The sequence below is a fragment of the Notolepis coatsorum genome (genome assembly GCF_963971535.1).
Source record: "Notolepis coatsorum genome assembly, chromosome: 5".
Classification (NCBI taxonomy): domain Eukaryota; kingdom Metazoa; phylum Chordata; class Actinopteri; order Aulopiformes; family Paralepididae; genus Notolepis; species Notolepis coatsorum.
The window spans coordinates 150237298-150261817 of record NC_140169.1 but is presented as its reverse complement, the minus strand read 5'-3'; the positions used below and the strand labels follow the sequence as shown (position 1 = coordinate 150261817).

The 24520-nt window shown below is 45.2% G+C and overlaps 1 protein-coding gene across 1 annotated transcript in view; it reads right to left on the bottom strand.

The window, feature by feature from the left end:
• Window positions 1-24520, bottom strand: part of LOC311228980 (FERM, ARHGEF and pleckstrin domain-containing protein 1-like) — a 313058-nt gene that overhangs the window by 41395 nt on the left and 247143 nt on the right. The window contains 5 exon segments of the mRNA XM_084314958.1: window positions 6878-6960; window positions 9704-9793; window positions 16955-17023; window positions 20073-20203; window positions 23467-23704. Of these exon segments, the coding sequence (XP_084171084.1) occupies window positions 6878-6960; window positions 9704-9793; window positions 16955-17023; window positions 20073-20203; window positions 23467-23704 (611 nt within the window).

Here is a 24520-nt window from a genome sequence, read left to right as displayed (position 1 = left end):
TACCTGTCAGCCTTCCTACTGTCTCAATAAACAACCTTCTCTCCTGTGTCTCCCTCTCAGCCTTCCTACTGTCTCCATAAAGAACCTTCTCTCCTGTGTCTCCTCTACTCTGTCTCCCTCTCAGCCTTCCTACTGTCTCAGTAAAGAACCTTCTCTCCTGTGTCTCCTCTACTCTGTCTCCCTCTCAGCCTTCCTACTGTCTCAATAAAGAACCTTCTCTCCTGTGCCTCCTCTACTCTGTCTCCCTCTCAGCCTTCCTACTGTCTCAATAAAGAACCTTCTCTCCTGTGTCTCCTCTACTCTGTCTCCCTCTCAGCCTTCCTACTGTCTCAGTAAAGAACCTTCTCTCCTGTGTCTCCTCTACTCTGTCTCCCTCTCAGTCTTCCTACTGTCTCAATAAAGAACCTTCTCTCCTGTGTCTCCTCTACTCTGTCTCCCTCTCAGCTTTCCTACTGTCTCCATAAAGAACCTTCTCTCCTGTGTCTCCTCTACTCTGTCTCCCTCTCAGCCTTCCTACCGTCTCAATAAAGAACCTTCTCTCCTGTGTCTCCTCTACTCTGTCTCCCTCTCAGCCTTCCTACTGTCTCCATAAAGAACCTTCTCTCCTGTGTCTCCTCTACTCTGTCTCCCTCTCAGCTTTCCTACTGTCTCCATAAAGAGTTTCAAGTTTCTTTAATAGTTGTCATACAGAAGTACAGAATACTTTTTTTTTTTTTTTTAAACTTTGACCAGTCAGCTGGTTTCTTTTAGCGTTTATCGCTTTTTCTGGTCAAGTATGACCGACAGAGACAGGTTGAATGGGGTATAGATCGGGGGAAAGACACTCTGAGAAAATACGGCGAGTCCGGGAGTCGAACTCGTGTACCCCAGATCCGTGACGCGCACGGTTGTCCCCGACGCCGAAATAGCGTTCGAGGTACGCAGTGAGCTACTGGAGCTCCCCCCTGTACAGAATACTTTTATACAAAATGCTTCTTACTGTTACGCTCCAGAGACTGTGCTAGACAAGATAAGTATGAAATAAAATAGTATAGCATGTAAAATAGAAGTAAAAATAGAGGTCACAGTGTTCAGTATAGACATATGTACAATGTTCGATGCAGAATAGAAGTAACTGAGTTACCATACACAATATACAATATACTATGCAATGTACTAATATACAATACTATATAGTGCAAAGCAGAAATGGGATGAGGTACAATTTAGGTACAATTTACAGTAAGGTGTACGAGTTGTAGTGCAAATCCTTTACCAATAAATATAAAGTGTGTTTAGGTGATCTAAAGTGTGGAGAGTGGGTGCTGCAGTGTGTTGTTTGTTTAAAGTGAGTGTGTGCGTGTGGGTGTGTGTGCTGTGTGCATTTGATGGTTGTTGCATAGTGTTTATTGTTCGTTGAGCAGCCTGATGGCCTGGGGATAGAAGCTTCTTCTGAGTCTTTCTGTGCTCGCCTTGAGACTCCGGTATCGCTTGCCTGACCGCAGCAGTTCAAAGAGGCAGTTGTTCGGGTGGCTGGAGTCCTCGATGATTCTCTTAGCCTTACCCCTGCACCGCTTGTTGTAAATGTTCTGGAGGGTGGGAAGACCCCCTCCAATTGTGCGTTCGGCTGCTACGGTGTTGTGCAGTGCTATTCCCAAACCAGGAGGTGATGTTGCCAGTCAGGATGCTCTCTATTGTACATGAGTAGTAGTTCTTAAGGATCTTCTGACTGACTTGGAACTTCCTTAGGCGCCTGAGGAAGTAGAGGCGTTGTCGTGCCTTCTTCACAACACTGTCAATGTGTGTGGTCCATGTCAAGTCCTCGGATATGTGGGCTCCGAGGTACTTGAAACTGTTCACTCTCTCAACCGGTGCCCCGTCGATGCTGAGGGGGCTGTAGTCCTTGACCCCCGACCTCCTGAAGTCCACAATCATCTCTTTTGTTTTGCTGACGTTCAGGGAGAGGCAGTTCTCCTGACACCACTGTGACAGATTCTCTACCTCTTCCAGGTAGGCCCTCTCGTCGTTGGCAGAGATCAAGCCCACCACTACTGTGTCATCAGCAAATTTGATGATTGTGTTGTTGTTCCGCTGTGCCACGCAGTCATGTGTGTACAGGGAGTAGAGGAGGGGGCTCAGAACACAGCCCTGGGGGGCCCCTATGTTGAGCGTGATGGATGAGGAGGTGCAGTTGCCTGCTCTTACCACCTGGGGTCTGCCCGTCAGGAAGTCCAAGACCCACTGGCAGAGGTCATAGTTCAAGCCCAGGTCCCTGAGCTTGGCTATGACTTTGGAGGGGACTATGGTATTGAATGCTGAGCTGTAGTCGATGAACAGCATTCTCACATAGTTCCCCTGCCTCTTGTCCAGGTGTGATGCTGCTGTGTGCAGCACATGGGCTATGGCGTCCTCCGTGGACCTGTTAGGGCAGTATGCAAATTGCAGGGGGTCCAGGTTGATGGGGAGGGAGGAACAGATGTAGCCCTTCACTAGCTTCTCAAAGCACTTCATGGCTATGGAGGTGAGAGCTACAGGGCGGTAGTCGTTGAGGCAAGCGGGCGTAGATTTTTTGGGTACAGGGATGATGGTGGACTTCTTCAGACAGGTGGGGATGACAGCCTGTTCTAAGGACAGGTTAAAGATGTCAGTGAATACCGGGGCCAGTTGGTCGGCACAGACTTTTAGGACGCGGCCGAGGATGCCGTCCGGTCCTGCTGCCTTCCTGATATTCACTTTCTTAAAGGTCCTCCTCACCTCATGTTCTGTTATTCTGAACACTGAATCTCCCTCAGCAGACCCCCCCCTCCCCTTTGCCGTGGCTTGTAGGCTGGTGTTATTCACAGCCTCAAACCTTGCATAGAAGGTATTGAGATCATTTGCTAAAGAGATGTCACTGTTCAGTTTGAGGGAGGTGCCTTTGTAATCTGTCATTGTTCTGAGGCCCTGCCACATACCTCTAGAGTCAGCCTGTTCAAACTAAAGTTCAACTTTATCCCTATAACGCCGTTTTGCCTCTATTACTGCTCTCCTGACGCTGTATCTTGCCGTCTTGTGTTCATCCATGTTGCCTGTCACAAGCCCGGTGTTGTAGGCTGAGGTGCGCACTTTCAGAGCCTCACGGACGGATTTATCTACCCAGGGCTTTTGATTTGGGTAGATTCTAATTGTGGTAGAGGGGATTGTTTCTTCTACCAGAGTACAGACAAAGTCAAGCACCGTTTCAGTGTATTCGTTAATATTGGCTGTGTTATCACGGAATACATTCCAGTCTGTGCATTCAAGCGCAGCCTGAAGCGTCTCCTCTGATGTCACAGTCCAACGCTTAACCTCTCGCGATACTACCGGCGTTCGCTTAAGACTCTGTTTATATTTTGGCAAAAGAAAGATGGCGGCGTGATCGGACTTACCGAATGGACTAAGAGCCTGTGACTTGTACCCATTCTTAAATTGCGAGTATACATGGTCTAATATGTTCTCGCCTCTGGTGGGACAGGTCACATGCTGATAGAAATTCGGCAACACCTTTTTAAGACGCGCGCTGTTGAAATCGCCCGAACCAAAATGGCAGCGTCAACGTTAGCTATCTGTAGTTTGTTTACCTCGTCGTGTAGCTTTGAAAGTGCGGCCCCAGTGTTCGCTTGTGGTGGGATGTACACTCCGATCATGATGATGGACGTTAGCTCCCTCGGGAGAAAGAAGGGTCGGCATTTGATGGTGATATACTCCAGGTCTGGGGAGCAGTGGTTAGACAATTCCTTTGCGTTGCCTATATCGCACCACTCCTTGTTTACCATTAAAGCTATGCCGCCTCCTCTCGTCTTCTCTCCTGTGTCTCCTCTACTCTATCTCCCTCTCAGCCTTCCTACTGTCTCAATAAAGAACCTTCTCTCCTGTGTCTCCTCTACTGTCTCCCTCTCAGCCTTCCTACTGTCTCAATAAAGAACCTTCTCTCCTGTGTCTCCCTATCAGCCTTCCTACTGTCTCAATAAAGAACCTTCTCTTGTGTGTCTCTCCTACTCTGTCTCCCTCTCAGCTTTCCTACTGTCTCCATAAAGAACCTTCTCTCCTGTGTCTCCTCTACTCTGTCTCCCTCTCAGCCTTCCTACTGTCTCAATAAAGAACCTTCTCTCCTGTGTCTCCCTCTCAGCCTTCCTACTGTCTCAATAAAGAACCTTCTCTCCTGTCTCCCTCTCAGCCTTCCTACTGTCTCAATAAAGAACCGTCTCTCCTGTCTCCCTCTCAGCCTTCCTACTGTCTCAATAAAGAACCTTCTCTCCTCTGTCTCCCTACTGTCTCAATAAAGAACCTTCTCTCCTGTGTCTCCCTATCAGCCGTCCTACTGTCTCCATAAAGAACCTTCTCTCCTGTGTCTCCTCTACTCTGTCTCCCTCTCAGCCTTCCTACTGTCTCAATAAAGAACCTTCTCTCCTGTGTCTCCTCTACTCTGTCTCCCTCTCAGCCTTCCTACTGTCTCAATAAAGAACCTCCTCTACTGTGTCTCCCTCTCAGCCTTCCTACTGTCTCAATAAAGAACCTTCTCTCCTGTGTCTCCTCTACTCTGTCTCCCTCTCAGCCTTCCTACTGTCTCAATAAAGAACCTCCTCTACTATGTCTCCCTCTCAGCCTTCCTACTGTCTCAATAAAGAACCTTCTCTCCTGTCTCCCTCTCAGCCTTCCTACCGTCTCAATAAAGAACCTTGTCTCCTGTTTCTTACGGAGAGAATTATGGGAACTGCCCGTGGAAAAGTAATGTGTTACAGATTATTGATTACCTCATTACAGTTGTAATCAATAACAGTGTGATTCACAGGAACCCTCGTAATGATCCGACTCCCTTCCCCTTTAGATCTTTTCTTTACATTATCCCAATTTACACAATGCCGTTCAATAGTAGTACGGTAGCTGTCCTGTAGAATCACAATTTCAACGTGAAATTAAACTAAAATCTGTGTCTATAGTCTCACAAACCAAAACATGTTTTCCCTTAAAACGTGTTTGAATCGTCTCTGAGAACCCCAGTAAAAGTCATCTCCTCTTTTCCCCAATAGCTCTAATCTCAAAGTGGGTTTTGGTATCGGTCATATTGATCACTGAATAGATCCTTTTTCACTATGGGAATAATTAGTACAGTTGGAATTCCAATTTGACCAATCAGATTGCTTGTGCTATGGATGCAGGGCCGGACCTAGCACATTTGGTGCCCCGCCCTATTTTTCATTTTAAAAGGATACAATTCACTTTTAAATGCTGTTTTTTATAGAAAAAAAATCGGATCCAATAATTATGGCTTAAAACCAATGTCCGACAATTAGTTACACTTTAAATAAAAAGAAATTAAAATCTTGATTCAGAACAATTTTATCATGGATGAACAAAACTTTCAATGCGAATGGTTGATTTGAATTACAAGGACTGTTTAAGCACCTTGTTATAAAATTGGCTGTTTTCAAGGAATTCCAGGCCTTGACTTATTTTCTTTTTAAATCAAGCACTTTAAGCACTTCAAGGACCTCGTGCGAACCCTGTTGATAAATGTGTGGTTTGTCTGGGGAATAAGGACAGACACTTTTTGAGAGTGTTCTATTGAGAACTCTGTTTTATTCGTATCGCCCATTTTATTGTAACGTATAATATAACCGATAGGGCATACAAACCCTCATCTGCACCTTTGTTTACACTGTTTTATCTTTTCTCATATTTTTATATCGAGAGTTAATAATATTGTTTACACAGTTTATCTTCCTCATATATTTCTATATTCAGATCAAATTTGATCGCCTATATTTATGTCTTTCTTCTATTCCCCTGCCCATACCTGTACCTCCCCTCCCCCCTCCCCCATGTTGCTATGACGCCCAGAATCTCCCCAAAGGGGATCAATAAAGGAATATCTCATCTTATCGGCTACATGAACACGACATGTTCCAGGTGACTGGACTCTCACCACCATCACTCACCAGCTGAAAGTCACCAACGCTCTGCAAACCACTCTATTATTCAACCCCAGCCGCCCGGTCGTTAGTCAAACGTGACAGCCCAATTGACCTATCACAAGCAAGCCCCGCCCTCTGCCCCTCCCTGCGAGCGCCGGTCCCGCTCGATTCGCTGATCTGATCTGAACTACATAATTAATGGGACAAATGACTTCAAGGCCAGAGCTTCAAAGTCAAAGAGGTTTCGGTGGAATGTTTTTTCGCGCGTCGTTGTTAAGCGACGGCCACGACCACACAGCTGACTTCCATCGCCGGGGTTTTTGGGCGGTCGTGTTTACACTGATATCAACACATGAGCGGCTGTTATTACACGGTTTAGATAAGCAAGGAGGCAACAGTTGGTCTGGCAGCTGAAAGCCATTATAGATCGAGGTAAAGATAGTGGTGGTGGCTTGGTCCTCCTTTTGTTCTACTTATGAATATTATTATATATATATATATAATCTTTTTTTTTATACTGTATATATATTTTTTTGTTTCCTAAAAAGTGAATATTATGTGCTTAGTTTAGTTTACCTAGTTTATTTGATCAGGGACAGTGCATATCAATCAACAGTTATACATTTATAAATTAATATACAAATGAAACAACTGTAAATATGCCAACATTAGCAGGGTTGCTAGTTTTCAGTTGTAGTCCCTGGGCCAGATGTTTAAGCCAGAAAAGAAACAGAAAAATAGAAGGACATTAAAGCTAATATATAAAAAAAAACAGTTTAAAACATATTCTGTACATTCACTCACTAGGCATTCGTGCATCTATAAAAAAAAAACAGTGTACAGGGACAAATCAAAGCCCATACATGTACAGTATAAGCACCGTATAGGCAGGCACACGTATACATAATCATAATCAGATATCCGTCCGACAGGCTCGTTCAGCAGCCGGAGACCCGGACTCTCACCTGGCTGCCACCACCACCGACTGACGCTTCCCCACCAGCGTGAAGGCATGAGGCACCCCCCACTCATCCTCACTCTCTCTGATCTGGAGGGGGAGAGGGATGACACATCAGAGAGAGAGAGAGGGGGGGGGAGGGGGGGAGGGAGAGAGAGAGAGGGAGAGGGAGAGAGAGATGGAGAGAGATAGAGAGAGAGAGAGAGAGAGAGAGAGAGAGAGAGAGAGAGAGAGAGAGAGAGAGAGAGAGAGAGAGAGAGAGAGAGAGAGAGAGAGAGAGAGAAGAGGGGAGAGAGAGAGAGAGAGAGAGAGAGAGGAGAGAGGTGGAGAGAGAGAGGTGGAGAAATAGAGAGAGATAGAGAGATGAAGAGAGAGATAGAGAGATGGAGAGAGAGAGAGATGAGAGAGATGGAGAGAGGGAGAGAGAGAGATATAGAGAGAGAGAGAGATGGAGAGAGAGAGAGAGAGAGAGAGAGAGAGAGAGAGAGAGAGAGAGATAGAGAGATGGAGAGAGAGGTGGAGAGAGATGGAGAGAGAGAGAGAGAGAGAGAGAGAGATAGAGATGGAGAGATAGAGAGAGAGATAGAGAGATGGAGAGAGAGAGGGGGGGGCAGACCAGATGGTGTTTGGTGTTTTATTTAGTTCTGTAATTACAGGCTGGTGAAAGAGTTGTGTATATTAGCGGGTGATGATGGTCTAATTGTTAGAGCAGTGCTTGTATATATATATATATATATATATATATCTGTCCCACATCTGTCTGTACATACCTGCATTTAATCCTTTTTGCATATCTGTAGATACTATATCTATATATATATAATGGGAATCTGCAGACTAACTGTACCAGACTAGCTGTGGTTCTACTGGTCACTGGGTTATGATGCATTGAAAATGGCTGACCCTGATGTAAACAAGACGAAAGTCTTTCTCTGGTCTGCAGCCCCTTAACAATTGTGTGTATTGAGCCGTACTGTATTGTACCCATTCTGCAATCTGTTAATTAAATGTTCAATCAATCAATCCATCACTACTTTTTTTGAATCATTTCCTATTAAAAAAAGAAACATTTAGGCAGTCGGGTGGCGTAGCGGAGATTGCGCTCGTCACCAATGCAAGAGGCTGCGGTCTCGACTCAAGGAGTCAGCATTGCCTGCGGCTTGGGCCGGTCGTCATACTAACTCGTTTGGCTGAGTTAGCGGGAGGGAAGTTGATGGGTGGTAATCTGGGGTTGTGGACAGCGACACCTACAGGTCAGGTCTGGGCGCCTGCTCAGCGAAAGGCAGGAAGTGGTGAAGGCAGCGTGACCTCCCACGCGTTACGCTTCACCAATGAGAGTCCTCGCTGCCAGGTGAGAAGAGAGCCACTGGCTGTCTCCGCATGTGTCGGAGGAAGCATGTGGTGGACTTCAGGGTTCCCTTGTACCGACCAGTAGGAGGAACATGCGCACAACGACCAGGTAGGGGAGGGGGGGAATTGGCACAACGACTAAATTGGGATAAATAAATAAAAAATATATATATATATAGAAAATCAGGTGGAGAAAAAGAGGATTAAAAAAAAAGAAAAAAAAGAAAAGAAACATTTGGAAACCTGCAGCCAGATGGGGAGGAGCTACGGAGCAGCGCTTAGGCTGTTTACTGGGAGCAGTGGTTAGTTAGGCTGTTTACTGGGAGCAGTGGTTAGTTAGGCTGTTTACTGGGAGCAGTGGTTAGTTAGGCTGTTTACTGGGAGTTAGTGATGACGAGCTGCTGACAGCTAGCATAGCGTGTTACAGTTTAGTGTGAGAGAGAGAGTGTGTGTGTGTGTGTGTAGTGTATGTGTGTGTAGTCTTTTGTTAGGCTTTTGTTCTTTTTTTTTAACTTTCTCTTTTCCCCCTTTCTGTTTCCATCTTTCCATATTTTCTCCCTTTTTAGTCGGGTTGCCAATTCCCAATCCCCTTCCTGGTCGCTGCGCACCTACCCCCTACCGTTGGTCGGGGAGGGCGGAGACTATCACATGCTTCCTCCGACACATGTGTAGCCAGCCCACCGCTTCTTTTCACCTGGCAGCGCGGACTCTCACTGGGGGAGTGTAACGTGTGGAAGGTCACACTACCTCTCTTAGATCCTTCCCTTGCTGTGCAGGCGCCCCGACCGAACTGTAGGAGTCACTGTTTACAGCGACCAGGACCCACCCTCTAACACTGCCAATTGTGTCAGTGTGGACGGTCGGCCAAGCCGGAGGCACCGCTGACAGCTGGATTCGATACCAGTGTCTCTGCGGTGGTAGACAGACGCTTAGACCGCTGCGCTACCCGGCCGCCCCGGCTTTTGTTCTTTTATGTTATTCTCCTCTCCTTTGCCTTCTTGTACTGTTTTCTTTCATGTTATTGGATCTCGTTGATGTGTTTTGAACATGATATCTATCCGTGTCTATCTTCCATTGTTCGTTATGGTGTTTGCCTTCTGTCTCTGATCTTGTTTTGTGTTTCTTTTCTTGACCATGTATTACGTTCATATTTGATTATGGACATTGATGGGACGGGAGTGGACCTTTATACAAGCCCTTTGGGCTTCGTTCCCTCCTAGCACTGTTTTTAAATAATGTGCTAAATAAACTAAACTAAACTAGTGTGTGTGTGTGTGTGTGTGTACTGTGTACTGTGTGTGTGTGTGTGTAGTGTGTGTGTGTAGTGTGAGTGTGTGTGTAGTGTGTGTGTGTGTGTAGTGTTTGTGTAGTGTGTGTGTGTAGCGTGTGTAGTGCGTGTGTGTGTGTGTAGTGTGTGTAGTGTGCGTGTGAGTGTGTGTGTAGTGTGTGTAGTATGTGTGTAGCGTGCCAGGCCGGGGCTTACTGTCATGCCGTGGAGTGGCAGTTGGCCGTGCACTTTGAACTGATTGGTCGTCGTCATCCCCCGACTCGTGTACAAGATGACGTCGTTGAACTGCCGGCAGGAAGAGGAAGAGAAGGCGGAGATTACCAGCTGTCAATCAAATCAAATTCCATCATGCCCCCCCCCCCCCCCATGTGAAAAGGACACAGAATCAAAGGACGGGTTCCAGTAAACAAAATAGCTCTATTTCTGGTCATTAGCAAGCCTTTGATTTGATTTGAAATCTTTATTTCGAACATGTAAATAAATACAAATAAATAAATAACTAAACAAAAGCAAAATATAACTCAATTTACATCTTCAAAAAGGAGTAGGAAGAAGTATACACTTATTTAATCCTACCCCTTTTCCACTACTCAAATGAGTGTACTAATTTAAAACATTTCAAAACTAATATATATATATGCAAAACAAAAAGAAATTATATATGTAAAACATGAAAGAAATTTTAAAAAAATGTACACACCCATGAATATCAAGTCCCTTCCTCATCCCTGTACCTCGTGAACATCATTTCCTTATAAATCAGTGTGAACTGTCTCATGTTTGGACATTGCTTTAGCACCACATTCAGACTGTTCCACAGTTTCACTCCACATATCGAGATGCAGTGTCTTCTCATGGTAGTGCGTACATTAAGAACTTTTAAATTGAGTTCTCCCCTCAGATTATAACCCCCCTCTCTATCAAAGAACAGTTCTTGAATGTTTCCTGAAAGTACATTAACTTTTGCTTTATACATTAATTGTGCCTTTAAAATTCCACAAGATCATTTAACTTTAATGTTGAGAAACACTGATCTAGGGGGCAGAGGATAAATATATCAATGGAGGTATATTTTTCATTTTTCACACTATTTTTATTACATTAATGGGAAGGCGCAAGACCAAAAGTGACATTCTATTGAATTAGAATGAACGTTTTAGATCCTATGGCAATTAGCATAGGAAGATTAGGGTTAGAAAGCTCATTTTGGGCAACCCGGTGGCTTAAGGGAGGGAGTCATACGTGTAGGATGTGTCTATGGAACACAGTCCTGTACGACTCTCGGAGGGAGGGGGAATTAGGGGATTATTATTTGTATATATGTATGTTTTTAAGCTTGGCTCTCAACGGGACCTCAATAGTTGGATGTATATCTATTGTAGATTCGCACTCCAGAAGCATTACCAACAACTACACAACAACATGTATAGATTATGGCTAGTTTGAATATAATGATCTGGAATACTGGGGGAATAAATAATCAACACAAACGCAAAAGCGTACTCACACTGATGAAAAACGAACAGGTTGACGTGGCTCTGCTAAGCGAAACGCACATTTTAGGGAAAGACATAGCTACGTTAGCGGACAACACATACCATAACATTAGTCACTCTTCCTTTGGAACGAGAACTCGTGGAGTTGTCATAGTCGTTGAACGGAAGTTGAATATTGAATTGAAGGGAGTATGGTCTGATGCAGATGGTCGGATAACTATAGCTAAGATTGTACACAAGAACAGGAAAATAGCATTGGTAGCGGTATACGCCCCAAATTTGTACGAAGCTAATTTCTTCACTACACTTACCAGAACAATGTTAGACCTTCCCGAATACTCATTTATAATTGGTGCGGATTTTAATGTCATTTGGGATCCAGGGATGGATAAATCTTATCCCTCCTTTTCCAACGAACAAAAAAATTCATCTAATGCATTAAAGGATTGGTCGAAGAATACAGGTGTAAATGACCTATGGCAGGGCTGTACGTTAACTTTTTTTGCACATAGCACTGGTGCTACAGAGGTTGATCGTTTTGTAGCACAGGCCAAAATCTTGTAGCACAAGTATAAAATGTGTTATATTTGTAACAGTCACAAATGTGCCTATTGTATTTGTGTTATTTAGTTGCAGTGCCATGTTTGGCTGTCATTTTATGCTGACAAGTTGACGTCACACAGCCAGACACGTTACGTGTAAGGAATTATGGGATTTGGTGTTGGGTGTATGGACTCTACTAGGGGTGGGAATCACCAGTTTCTTTGGACAACAATACGATATTTGCTGATATATGCCACGATATGATACGATGCAGGTGCCTGCAATCGATATGAGACGATATCATAACATAAGCCCATTTAACACAATCAGTAACATTAGATCAACTCAAAAAAGGCAACGGAAATATCATTTGACATTTTTATTTTTGACCTCATCCAGACTTTTAAAGGAAAAACAATCTATTGTTTTTAATACACATAGACCTCCTGTTCACTGTAAAGTGCCACGTTTTGATATATTGAGCTTTAAACTTTAAGTTAAATGTTTTGGAACTCACAACACGCAACCGTTTTATGTTGCATGATCATGAATACATTTATTTTGTATTGTATTTTTTATGTTTAAATATCAACATTATCTGTCCACCCTCAGTACATTTACTATCAATATAATATACTCGTCTGACTTCATGTGATCTTTCCAAACGCACACACACACACACACACACACACAGAGAAGGGAGAATGTCTGCCCCTCACTCTGCCCGTCTGCTGTTCTCTCTATATGGCTCTGAACAGCTTGTTGTTAGCTCATGCTAATGTAACGTTCATTTCGGACTTTATGATGCGAGGATTGCAAAGCATGTTATATGCATTTGACCCGTTGCCGAATAAAACAGCAGGGATTTGTTTTGGGTCACGACAACAATATCCACTAGCTCTGTTTCAATGTCCGCGTTCCAAACGCTGCTGAGACGAGCTGCTGCTGCTGAGACAGACGAGTCCTGCTGTGTTGTGATCTGAGCCGAGCGGGTATGACGTCACTGCTCGCAACTCGCGGGGATATTGTTCGCTAGGGATTATGGGATTTGGTGTTTGATATATGGAGTCTTACGCAGAAGGGACATTGTATTTAATCGCACAAGACTACAAGTACCAAGTGGATAGCGGGCCATCGCGGGGCCATCGCACCAGTGCTATTGAAGTCAATCCTTTCATCGCACAGACTGACGTCAGTGTCGCACGTGCGACATATATATCGCACTGTACACCCCTGCTATGGCGATCACTCAACCCCACGACCCGGAAGTACTCTTGTCGATCTGCGAGACATAACACATAATCCAGAATAGATTATGTTTTTGCATCCCCGAGACTATTTGATAACTATGATGTGGAAATGATACCCAATGCATTGTCAGATCACTGTTATTTACTCCTAAAAGGATCATTTGGTATACTATCATCCCGAGCCCCAAGATGGCGATTTAACTCGATGCTGCTTAATAACAAGGAATTCATTACACAATTCAAAGAAGCTCTTTCAGTATTCCTACTGGAGAATGCGAATTCGGTGCAGGACCCCAGAATGTTATGGATGTCGGTAAAGGGAATGATCAAGGATTTCACCGATAGCTTTTCCTCCAAAATACGCAAGAATCGATGCTCAAAACTGGCTGAACTGGAAACGCTTTACTCTACGTTATTTACTTCTTTACAATACAACGACTCGGTTCGACTGGAAACTCAAGTTAATGTACTAAAAAAAGAGATTAACGCCATATATAAACAACAATCTGAAATACAAATACGTAGCACAAGACAACAGCAGTACTCTCAAGGTTCTAAACCAAGTCACCTATTAGCTATGCGATTAAGAGTTAACGCAAAATTTGCAGATATAACTACCATTAAAGCACAACAAGGACTTGTTACAGACCCTAAAAAAATAAACACGACATTCAAAGAGTTCTACTCCAACTTGTATAAATCAGAAACGACCTTCGATCAAAACAAAATGGACACATATCTTAATCAAATTAACCTCCCTAAACTTTCAGAGGATGACGCTAAACAGTTAGAAACACCGATCACACTAGAGGAACTCAGGAAGGCCATATCCGAAATGCAAAGTGGTAAGGCTCCAGGAAGAGACGGTATCCCACCAGAAATGTACCTCTCATGTTGGGACATAATTGGACCCCTATTACTTAATATGATTTTATACTCAGTCAAGGAGGGGAACTTCCATAAGAACGACAATATTGCACTCATAACAGTCCTCCTTAAAAAAGACAAAGACCCCACCGAGTGCGGTAGTTATAGACCCTTAAGCCTCCTCGGAACCGATATCAAACTGTACTCTAAGCTAAGGTATTAGCCATCAGACTTCAAAAGCATATGACGTCTTTAGTTCATCCGGATCAAACTGGCTTCATAAAAGGCCGCTTGATCACTGATAACATAAGACGATTACTACACGTACTAGATGCCAACAAAGACGACACCACACCTAAGGCGATGCTGTCCCTGGATGCAATGAAAGCTTTTGACAGGTTGGAATGGTCGTATCTATGGGCAGTATTAGAAAGGATGGGGTTAGGAAAAGGATTCATTGATATGATTAAAGTATTATACAAAGATCCATCGGCCATGATTACAACAGGTATAATCACATCAGAAATATTTCCGGTATCACGCTCTTCTAGACAGGGTTGCCCTCTTAGTCCCGGACTATTCGATTTATCATTAGAGCCTTTAGCACAATATATAAGACAATCCCAATCCATAGAACCAATCGTAATCAAGGGCACACAACATAAAATTTGTTTATATGCGGACGACGTAATACTGTTCATGCAAAACCCCAACACCGCAATGCCTCATCTTCTCAAGTTGATTGAGGACTTTGGCGATTTATCGGGATTTAAGATAAATTGGCCGAAGTCGGCTTTCCTTCCACTTAACGCCCCTGCAAAAAAAAATATAACCCTCCCAGAAGAGATACCGATGGTTAAACACTTTAGATGTTTGGGAGTTGAAGTATTCCCTACCATAAGACAAACGGTGAAGGGGAGCTCCAGTAGCTCACCGCGTACCTCGAGCGCTATTTCGGCGCCGGGGACAACCGTGCTCGTCACGGATCTGGGGTAGCAAGTTCGATTCCCGGACAAAGCCGTAACTTTCTCAGAGTGTCTTCCCCCCATCTGTACCCCCATTCAACCTGTTTCTGTCGGTCATTCTTGACCAGAGAAAATGCGATAAACGCAAAAAGAGCCAGCGGAATGGCCAAAGTAAAAAAAAAGACAAACGGTGAAGCACAATTACATAAAAATCCAAAATAAAATCAAATACGACATTGACAGGTGGTCAAAACTTAAAAACTCAGTACATGCACGGGTATCAATAGTTAAGATGGACGTCCTACCTAGAATCAACTTCTTCAGCTCAATGCTACCGTTACCCCCTCCAGATGGTTACTGGAAAATATTACACTCCTCGGGATACAAATTTATTTGGAATAACAAACCACCACGTATAAAAAGATCCACCGCACAGAGAAACAAAGCCGACGGTGGTATGGCATTTCCAGATTTTTTCCACTATTTTAAGGCGTACGCTTTAAGACCACTGAAAACATGGTTTGATCCCCAAGCATCAGTATCCTGGAGAAATTTAGAAGAAAATATAGTAGCACCACATAGACTGCAGGACATAGTATACACCAAATTATCAATTAAGCAATGCGAACGAAAATTTGGCCCCATTATTACTCATGCGATCCGGATATGGCGTGAAACACAAAAAAAATATTCTAACCCACATAAATGGCATAATCATACTCCCTTATTCAATAACAATGCACTCCTGATTGGAAAACGACCTATAAGATTCCCTAGATGGGAAAAGCAGGGCATACACACATTAGGAGATGTTTTCAACAAACAGGGTTTTTGTAGTTATGAGGAAATACACAAAAATCTTTATCTCACCGGTTCCACATATTATTTTTACGCACAGTTATTGTTATGTTTGAAGGCTCACGGTGTTCCATTAAGGATACCAATTGTACACCACAGATACCACAAATTCTTCTATGAAAGAGAGACATCTAGAGGTTTTGTATCAGATTTTTATCATCAATTACTAACATCCTCGTATGAAATCCTCCACCTAGACTCTGTCTGGAGGAGGGATATACCAGACCTGGAAAAAGATTTTGATTGGCAAGAAGCCTGGGCAAATGTTCGATTGCATCACGGAACCCGGACCATCAACAAATCAATCTTAACTATATTCATAGGACATACTTGACTCCTATAAGACTGAACAGAATGGGTCTTAAACAAGACTCCAAATGCTCCTTATGTACAATTGGGGACGAGGGTACATTTATGCACATGTACTGGGACTGCCAGTGCCCACCAGTTAAGATATTCTGGAAAGAAGTGACCCAGCAATTATCAAGTCTCTTAACTCTGAATATACCTGTACACCCCTCTGTATTACTGTTGAATGATGTTTTTGAGTGTGCAGTACCTATACAGCTAAAGAGATTGGTTTTATCTGGTATCACAGCGGCTAAAAAGCTGATTGCATCACGATGGTTTCAACCGGAAGAAATGTGCCGGAAGGTCTGGATTCTTACATATCTCGATGTGATTTATCTAGAAATATCCACAGAGGGGAGCTCCAGTAGCTCACCGCGTACCTCGGACGCTATTTCAGCGTCGGGGACAACCGTGCGCGTCACGGATCTGGGGTACACGAGTTCGACTCCCGGACTCGCCGTATTTTCTCAGAGTGTCTTTCCCCCGATCTATACCCCATTCAACCTGTTTCTGTCAGTCATACTTGACCAGAAAAAGCGATAAACGCTAAAAGAACCAGCTGACTGGTCAAAGTTACAAAAAAAAAAAAAAAAAAAATATATCCACAGCAAGAATTTTGGGTCTCAGTGAATCCAAAATTACAATGTGGTCAGAAGTGGTGGAGAGAATAAAAGCTAGCATATAATTGTAGTGCCTGGTTAGGAGCAAATGATAATGGATGGATTATCCAAGGGGGGGCCCGGGGGGGGGGGGAGCGAGCGAGAGCTATGTGTGTAGGGTATTAGATAGCAGGTATTAGGTGTATATCTTGTATAAGACATTTATTTAAAAATGGTGATTTAACTGGATGTGCACTGTTAATCAATGCTTGTATATCTAATTTTATGTTGTCATGTTTGTTTATTTGTTTGTTTAAAAAATTATAAAAAAATGTAATACAATTTTTTTTTTTTTGAGAAACACTGATCTAGGGGGCAGAGGACCCCTAGCAGAAAAAAACAGGCCTTAAGCCATTAATTTAAACAAGGTTTCAGTGGGGAGGCAACAAGGCGATGTATGATGAGGTCACCAGACCTATTAATTACATTAGTTTGACACAAGATCACAAGACGTTACCAGGAAAAACATTCGTTGCTGGAGGCCTTTTCCTGACAGCTTGCTGAGGCAGCCTAACCTGATGAACTCCTGTGGAGGAAGAGGAGGGAACAACACAGGAAGTAGAATTCATTAGACACATGACTGACATTACACAAGACTGATGTTACACAGTACATAGATGTTACATAGTGCCGTGCAATAAAACAGCTCTCATTTACAGTACAATAATCATAATGTGGACGTAACGAGTCTAAGCATCAGAGGGTATTAAAAGGCTAAAGTGAATAGGTACGTGTTTATAGCTTATTTATTAAAGTATTTAGTGATCTAGCCTCCCTAATGTCTATAGGCGGGTGTTCCATAGCTCTGGTGCGTAACTCAACACTGCAGCACCCACGTTTCAAGGGTTGTTACTCACTTGAAAGAGTTGTACCCTTCCTGCTGACCTATTATATAGAACTTGTAAGTCACTTTGGGAAAAAAAAGTCAGCTAAAAATGACTAAATGTAAATGTAATTTGCAAAGGCTACAACCCTGATTTTCTTTTGGCTGTGGTTGGGACCCTTCCATAAACCAGATGATCGGAGTGTTCTTGGGACCCTTCAATAAACCAGATGATCAGAGTGTTCTTGGGGCTCATAGCTTGATCCTGTTCCATGTAATGCTTTGTATACGAGGAGGAAGACCTCAAAATCTGTTCTAATTGTCACCAGAAGCCAGTGCAGAGTAGCTAAGACTGATGTGGTCTCTCCTCTTGGTTCTAGTGAATAGCCTAACTGCAGAGTAGCTAACACTGATGTGGTCTCTCCTCTTGGTTGCTGCAGAGTAGCTAAGACTGATGTGGTCTCTCCTCTTGGTTCTAGTGAATAGCCTAACTGCAGAGTAGCTAACACTGATGCGGTCTCTCCTCTTGGTTCTAGTGAATAGCCTAACTGCAGAGTAGCTAACACTGATGTGGTCTCTCCTCTTGGTTCTAGTGAATAGCCTAACTGCAGAGTAGCTAACACTGATGTGGTCTCTCCTCTTGGTTCTAGTTAATAGCCTAACTGCAGAGTAGCTAACACTGACGTGGTCTCTCCTCTTGGTTGCTGCAGAGTAGCTAAGACTGATGTGGTCTCTCCTCTTGGTTCTAGTGAATAGCCTAACTGCAGAGTAGCTAACACTGATGCGGTCTCTCCTCTTGGTTCTAGTGAATAGCCTAACTGCAGAGTAGCTAACACTGATGTGGTCTCTCCTCTTGGTTCTAGTGAATAGCCTAACTGCAGAGTAGCTAACACTGATGTGGTCTCTCCTCTTGGTTCTAGTGAATAGCCTAACTGCAGAGTAGCTAACACTGATGTGGTCTCTCCTCTTGGTTCTAGTTAATAGCCTAACTGCAGAGTAGCTAACACTGACGTGGTTTCTCCTCTTGGTTCTAGTTAATAGCCTAGCTGCAGAGTAGCTAACACTGACGTGGTCTCTCCTCTTGGTTGCTGCAGAGTAGCTAACACTGATGTGGTCTCTCCTCTTGGTTGCTGCAGAGTAGCTAACACTGATGTGGTCTCTCCTCTTGGTTGCTGCAGAGTAGCTAACACTGATGTGGTCTCTCCTCTTGGTTCTAGTGAATAGCCTAGCTGCAGAGTAGCTAACACTGATGCGGTCTCTCCTCTTGGTTCTAGTGAATAGCCTAACTGCAGAGTAGCTAACACTGATGTGGTCTCTCCTCTTGGTTCTAGTGAATAGCCTAGCTGCAGAGTAGCTAACACTGATGCGGTCTCTCCTCTTGGTTCTAGTGAATAGCCTAACTGCAGAGTAGCTAACACTGATGTGGTCTCTCCTCTTGGTTCTAGTGAATAGCCTAGCTGCAGAGTAGCTAACACTGATGCGGTCTCTCCTCTTGGTTCTAGTGAATAGCCTAACTGCAGAGTAGCTAACACTGATGTGGTCTCTCCTCTTGGTTCTAGTGAATAGCCTAGCTGCAGAGTAGCTAACACTGATGTGGTCTCTCCTCTTGGTTCTAGTGAATAGCCTAACTGCAGAGTAGCTAACACTGATGTGGTCTCTCCTCTTGGTTCTAGTGAATAGCCTAACTGCAGAGTAGCTAACACTGATGTGGTCTCTCCTCTTGGTTCTAGTTAATAGCCTAGCTGCAGAGTAGCTAACACTGACGTGGTCTCTCCTCTTGGTTGCTGCAGAGTAGCTAACACTGATGTGGTCTCTCCTCTTGGTTGCTGCAGAGTAGCTAACACTGATGTGGTCTCTCCTCTTGGTTGCTGCAGAGTAGCTAACACTGATGTGGTCTCTCCTCTTGGTTCTAGTGAATAGCCTAGCTGCAGAGTAGCTAACACTGATGTGGTCTCTCCTCTTGGTTCTAGTGAATAGCCTAACTGCAGAGTAGCTAACACTGATGTGGTCTCTCCTCTTGGTTCTAGTGAATAGCCTAACTGCAGAGTAGCTAACACTGATGTGGTCTCTCCTCTTGGTTCTAGTTAATAGCCTAGCTGCAGAGTAGCTAACACTGACGTGGTCTCTCCTCTTGGTTGCTGCAGAGTAGCTAACACTGATGTGGTCTCTCCTCTTGGTTGCTGCAGAGTAGCTAACACTGATGTGGTCTCTCCTCTTGGTTGCTGCAGAGTAGCTAACACTGATGTGGTCTCTCCTCTTGGTTCTAGTGAATAGCCTAGCTGCAGAGTAGCTAACACTGATGTGGTCTCTCCTCTTGGTTCTAGTGAATAGCCTAACTGCAGAGTAGCTAACACTGATGTGGTCTCTCCTCTTGGTTCTAGTTAATAGCCTAGCTGCAGAGTAGCTAACACTGACGTGGTCTCTCCTCTTGGTTGCTGCAGAGTAGCTAACACTGATGTGGTCTCTCCTCTTGGTTGCTGCAGAGTAGCTAACACTGATGTGGTCTCTCCTCTTGGTTGCTGCAGAGTAGCTAACACTGATGTGGTCTCTCCTCTTGGTTCTAGTGAATAGCCTAGCTGCAGAGTAGCTAACACTGATGTGGTCTTCCCTCTTGGTTGCTGCAGAGTAGCTAACACTGATGTGGTCTCCCCTCTTGGTTCTGTGATGTATGTTGTGTGTCTCCTGACGCTGTAGTCGTGGATGTTTGATGAACGGCAGGTCACAGCTGGAGGTGACTCGGCGTGAAACCTACCCGCCCCGGGATGACCAGGTTGTCGATGGCCATTAGATCCTTCCTGAGCTCCAGAAGCTTCTGGAAGTTCTCCATCTTGATCATGCTTCCCTGGAGCTGCTCCACCACCTCCGACACGTCTGCTAGAGCAGCTGGACCAGAGAGAGACCAGACAGAGGGACCAGAGAGAGGGACGAGTCAGAGAGAGACCAGACAGAGAGACCAGACAGAGAGAGACCAGACAGAGGGACGAGTCAGAGAGAGACCAGAGAGAGAGACCAGACAGAGATACCAGAGAGAGAGACCAGAGAGGGACGAGTCAGAAAGAGACCAGACAGAGAGACCAGAGAAGGACGAGTCAGAGAGAGACCAGACAGAGAGACCAGACAGAGGGACCAGAGAGAGAGACCAGACAGAGAGAGACCAGACAGAGATGAGTCAGAGAGACCAGACAGAGAGAGACCAGACAGAGAGATCAGACAGAGGGACGAGTCAGAGAGAGACAAGTCAGAGATACCAGAAAGACCAGACATATGGACCAGACAGAGAGAGACCAGACAGAGAGAGATCAAAGAGAGAGACCAGACAGAGAGACCAGACAGAGGGAGATCAAAGAGAGAGACCAGACAGAGAGACCAGACAGAGAAAGACCAGACATAGAGACCAGACAGAGACCAGAGAGAGACCAGACAGAGAGACCAGACAGAGAGAGACCAGACAGAGAGAGACCAGACAGAGATACCAGACAGAGATACCAGACAGAGAGAGACCAGACAGAGATACCAGACAGAGAGACCAGACAGAGAAAGACCAGACAGAGAGACCAGACAGAGAGACCAGACAGAGAAAGACCAGACAGAGAGACCAGAGAGAGAGACCAGAGAGAGACCAGATGGAGAGACGAGACAGAGAGACCAGACAGATAGAGATCAAAGAGAGAGACCAGCCAGAGAGACCAGCCAGAGAGAGACCAGCCACAGAGACCAGACACAGAGAGAGACCAGAGAGAGACCAGACAGAGAGACCAGACAGAGAGAGACCAGACAGAGATACCAGACACAGAGAGAGACCAGACAGAGAGACCAGACAGAGAGACCAGACAGAGAGAGACCAGACAGAGATACCAGACAGAGGGTCCATCAGTACCTAACAGAGGGTCCATCAGTACCTAACAGAGGGTCCATCAGTACCTAACAGAGGGTCCATCAGTACCTAACAGAGGGTCCATCAGTAACTAACAGGGTCTCCATCAGTACCTAACAGGGTCTCCATCAGTACCTAACAGAGGGTCCATCAGTACCTAACAGAGGGTCCATCAGTACCTAACAGAGGGTCCATCAGTACCTAACAGAGGGTCCATCAGTACCTAACAGAGGGTCCATCAGTAACTAACAGGGTCTCCATCAGTACCTAACAGAGGGTCCATCAGTAACTAACAGGGTCTCCATCAGTACCTAACAGGGTCTCCATCAGTACCTAACAGAGGGTCCATCAGTACCTAACAGAGGGTCCATCAGTACCTAACAGAGGGTCCATCAGTACCTAACAGAGGGTCCATCAGTAACTAACAGGGTCTCCATCAGTACCTAACAGAGGGTCCATCAGTACCTAACAGGGTCTCCATCAGTACCTAACAGAGGGTCCATCAGTACCTAACAGAGGGTCCATCAGTAACTAACAGGGTCTCCATCAGTACCTAACAGAGGGTCCATCAGTACCTAACAGGGTCTCCATCAGTACCTAACAGGGTCTCCATCAGTACCTAACAGGGGGTCCATCAGTTCAAGTTCAAGTTTCAAGTTTCTTTATTAGTTGTCATACAAAAATACAGAATACTTTTATATGAAATGTTTTTTTCTGTTTAGCTCCTGAGAGTGTGCTAGATAAAAATAGATAAAGTATAAAATAGAAGTCAAAAGTACGTAAACAAAAGTGTTCAGTATACATATATACAATATACAATACAGAGTAGAAATGGGATGAGGTACAACTTAGGGTAAGGTGCAATGAGGTATGAGTTGTAGTGCAAATCTCTTTACCAATAAATATAAAGTGTCTAAAGTGGGTGCTACAGTGAGTTGTTTATTTAAAGTGAGTGTGTACAGTGTGTGTGGATGTGTGTGATGTGAGTGTACGGGCGGCCCGTCAGTACCTCTGCAGTCCCTGAAGTCCCTGTGCGTGGACGCGTAGTGTTAGTGTTAAGGCCCTCCCATAGTCGAGCAGACTGTACACAGAGCAACTCCGTGGAGGTCCGTGCGGACTCAAAAGGAGTCAAAGCAGACCCACAGCAGAGTGCAAAGTGCGAAGCTCCTATTTTCTGACGTGCGGACGTCCGCTGAGATCAAAAGCTCAAAGAGTCCGCGCGGACCTCCGCGGAGTCTGCTCTGTGTACAGTCTGCTCGACTATGGGAGGGCCTTTAGGGTTAGGGTTACCTCTGCAGTCCCTGAAGTCCACGTGCGTGGGCGCGTAGTGTTAGGGTTAGGGTTACCTCTGCAGTCCCTGAAGGCCCCGTGCGTGGGCGCGTAGTGTTAGGGTTACCTCTGCAGTCCCTGAAGGCCCCGTGCGTGGACGCGTAGTGTTAGGGTTAGGGTTACCTCTGCAGTCCCTGAAGTCCACGTGCGTGGGCGCGTAGTATTAGTGTTAGGGTTACCTCTGCAGTCCCTGAAGTCCCCGTGCGTGGGCGCGTAGTGTTAGGGTTAGTGTTAGGGTTACCTCTGCAGTCCCTGAAGTCCACGTGCGTGGACGCGTAGTGTTAGGGTTAGGGTTACCTCTGCAGTCCCTGAAGGCCCTGTGCGTGGGCGCGTAGTGTTAGGGTTAGTGTTAGGGTTACCTCTGCAGTCCCTGAAGTCCACGTGCGTGGGCGCGTAGTGTTAGGGTTAGTGTTAGGGTTACCTCTGCAGTCCCTGAAGTCCACGTGCGTGGGCGCGTAGTGTTAGTGTTAGGGTTACCTCTGCAGTCCCTGAAGTCCACGTGCGTGGGCGCGTAGTGTTAGGGTTAGTGTTAGGGTTACCTCTGCAGTCCCTGAAGTCCCCGTGCGTGGGCGCGTAGTGTTAGGGTTAGTGTTAGGGTTACCTCTGCAGTCCCTGAAGTCCACGTGCGTGGGCGCGTAGTGTTAGGGTTAGTGTTAGGGTTACCTCTGCAGTCCCTGAAGTCCCCGTGCATGGACGCGTAGTGTTACCTCTGCAGTCCCTGAAGTCCCAGTGCGTGGGCGCGTAGTGTTAGGGTTAGTGTTAGGGTTACCTCTGCAGTCCCTGAAGTCCCCGTGCGTGGACGCGTAGTGTTAGTGTTACCTCTGCAGTCCCTGAAGTCCCAGTGCGTGGGCGCGTAGTGTTAGGGTTAGTGTTAGGGTTACCTCTGCAGTCCCTGAAGTCCACGTGCGTGGGCGTGTAGTGTTAGGGTTAGTGTTAGGGTTACCTCTGCAGTCCCTGAAGTCCACGTGCGTGGGCGCGTAGTGTTTGCAGAGGCGCTCCAGGATCTGCTTGTAGTGCAGGAGGCGGTGCAGCGGCCGCAGGATGAACACGTTGAGCGGCACGTAGCAGACCTTCTGCAGCTCAAAGTCCCGGCACAGGCCCTCCAGCCGGCGGGAGGTCCGGCACGCCTTCTCCAGCTCCAGCAGGGCTTCAGACTGCTTCTGGAGGGGGGCCGTGAGGGGCTGCGGACCAGGGGGGGGGGGGACCGATTAGCGCGTGGCACCGGGACAGTTTGTGAATTGGTTCATTTACATTTTAGTCATTTAGCTGACGCTTTTATCCAAAGCGACTTACAAGTTCTGTACGACAAGTCATCAGGAAGGGCACAACACATCAGCTGAGCAACAATGTTCATCAAACTGCTGCGGTCAGGCAAGCGATACCGGAGTCTCATGGCAAGCACAGAGAGACTCAGAAGAAGCTTCTATCCCCAGGCCATCAGGATGCTCAACGAACAATAAACACTATGCAACAACCATCAAATGCACACAGCACACACATCCACACGCACACACTCACTTTAAACAAACAACTCACTGCAGCACCCACTTTAACCACTTTAGTACACCTAAGCACACTTTATATTTATTGGTAAAGGATTTGCACTACAACCCATACCTCATTACACCTTACTGTAAATTGTACCTAAATTGTACCTCATCCCACTTCTGCTTTGCACTGTATAGTATATTGTATGGTAACTCAGTTACTGCTACTCTACATAGAGCATTGTATGTATATATGTATATACTGAACACTTTTGTCTACGTACTTGACTTCTATTTTATACTTGCTATACTTATTTTATACTTATCTATTTTTGCCTAGCACAGTCTCTGGAGCGTAACAGAAAGAAGCATTTTGTATAAAAGTATTCTGTACTTCTGTATGACAACTAATAAAAAAAACTTGAACTTGAAACTTGAGTGTTGAGTGCTACAGTGTAGGTTTGTTTATTAGAACAAGTGCATGACAGTAAGGTTAGTTAGGGTTAGAGT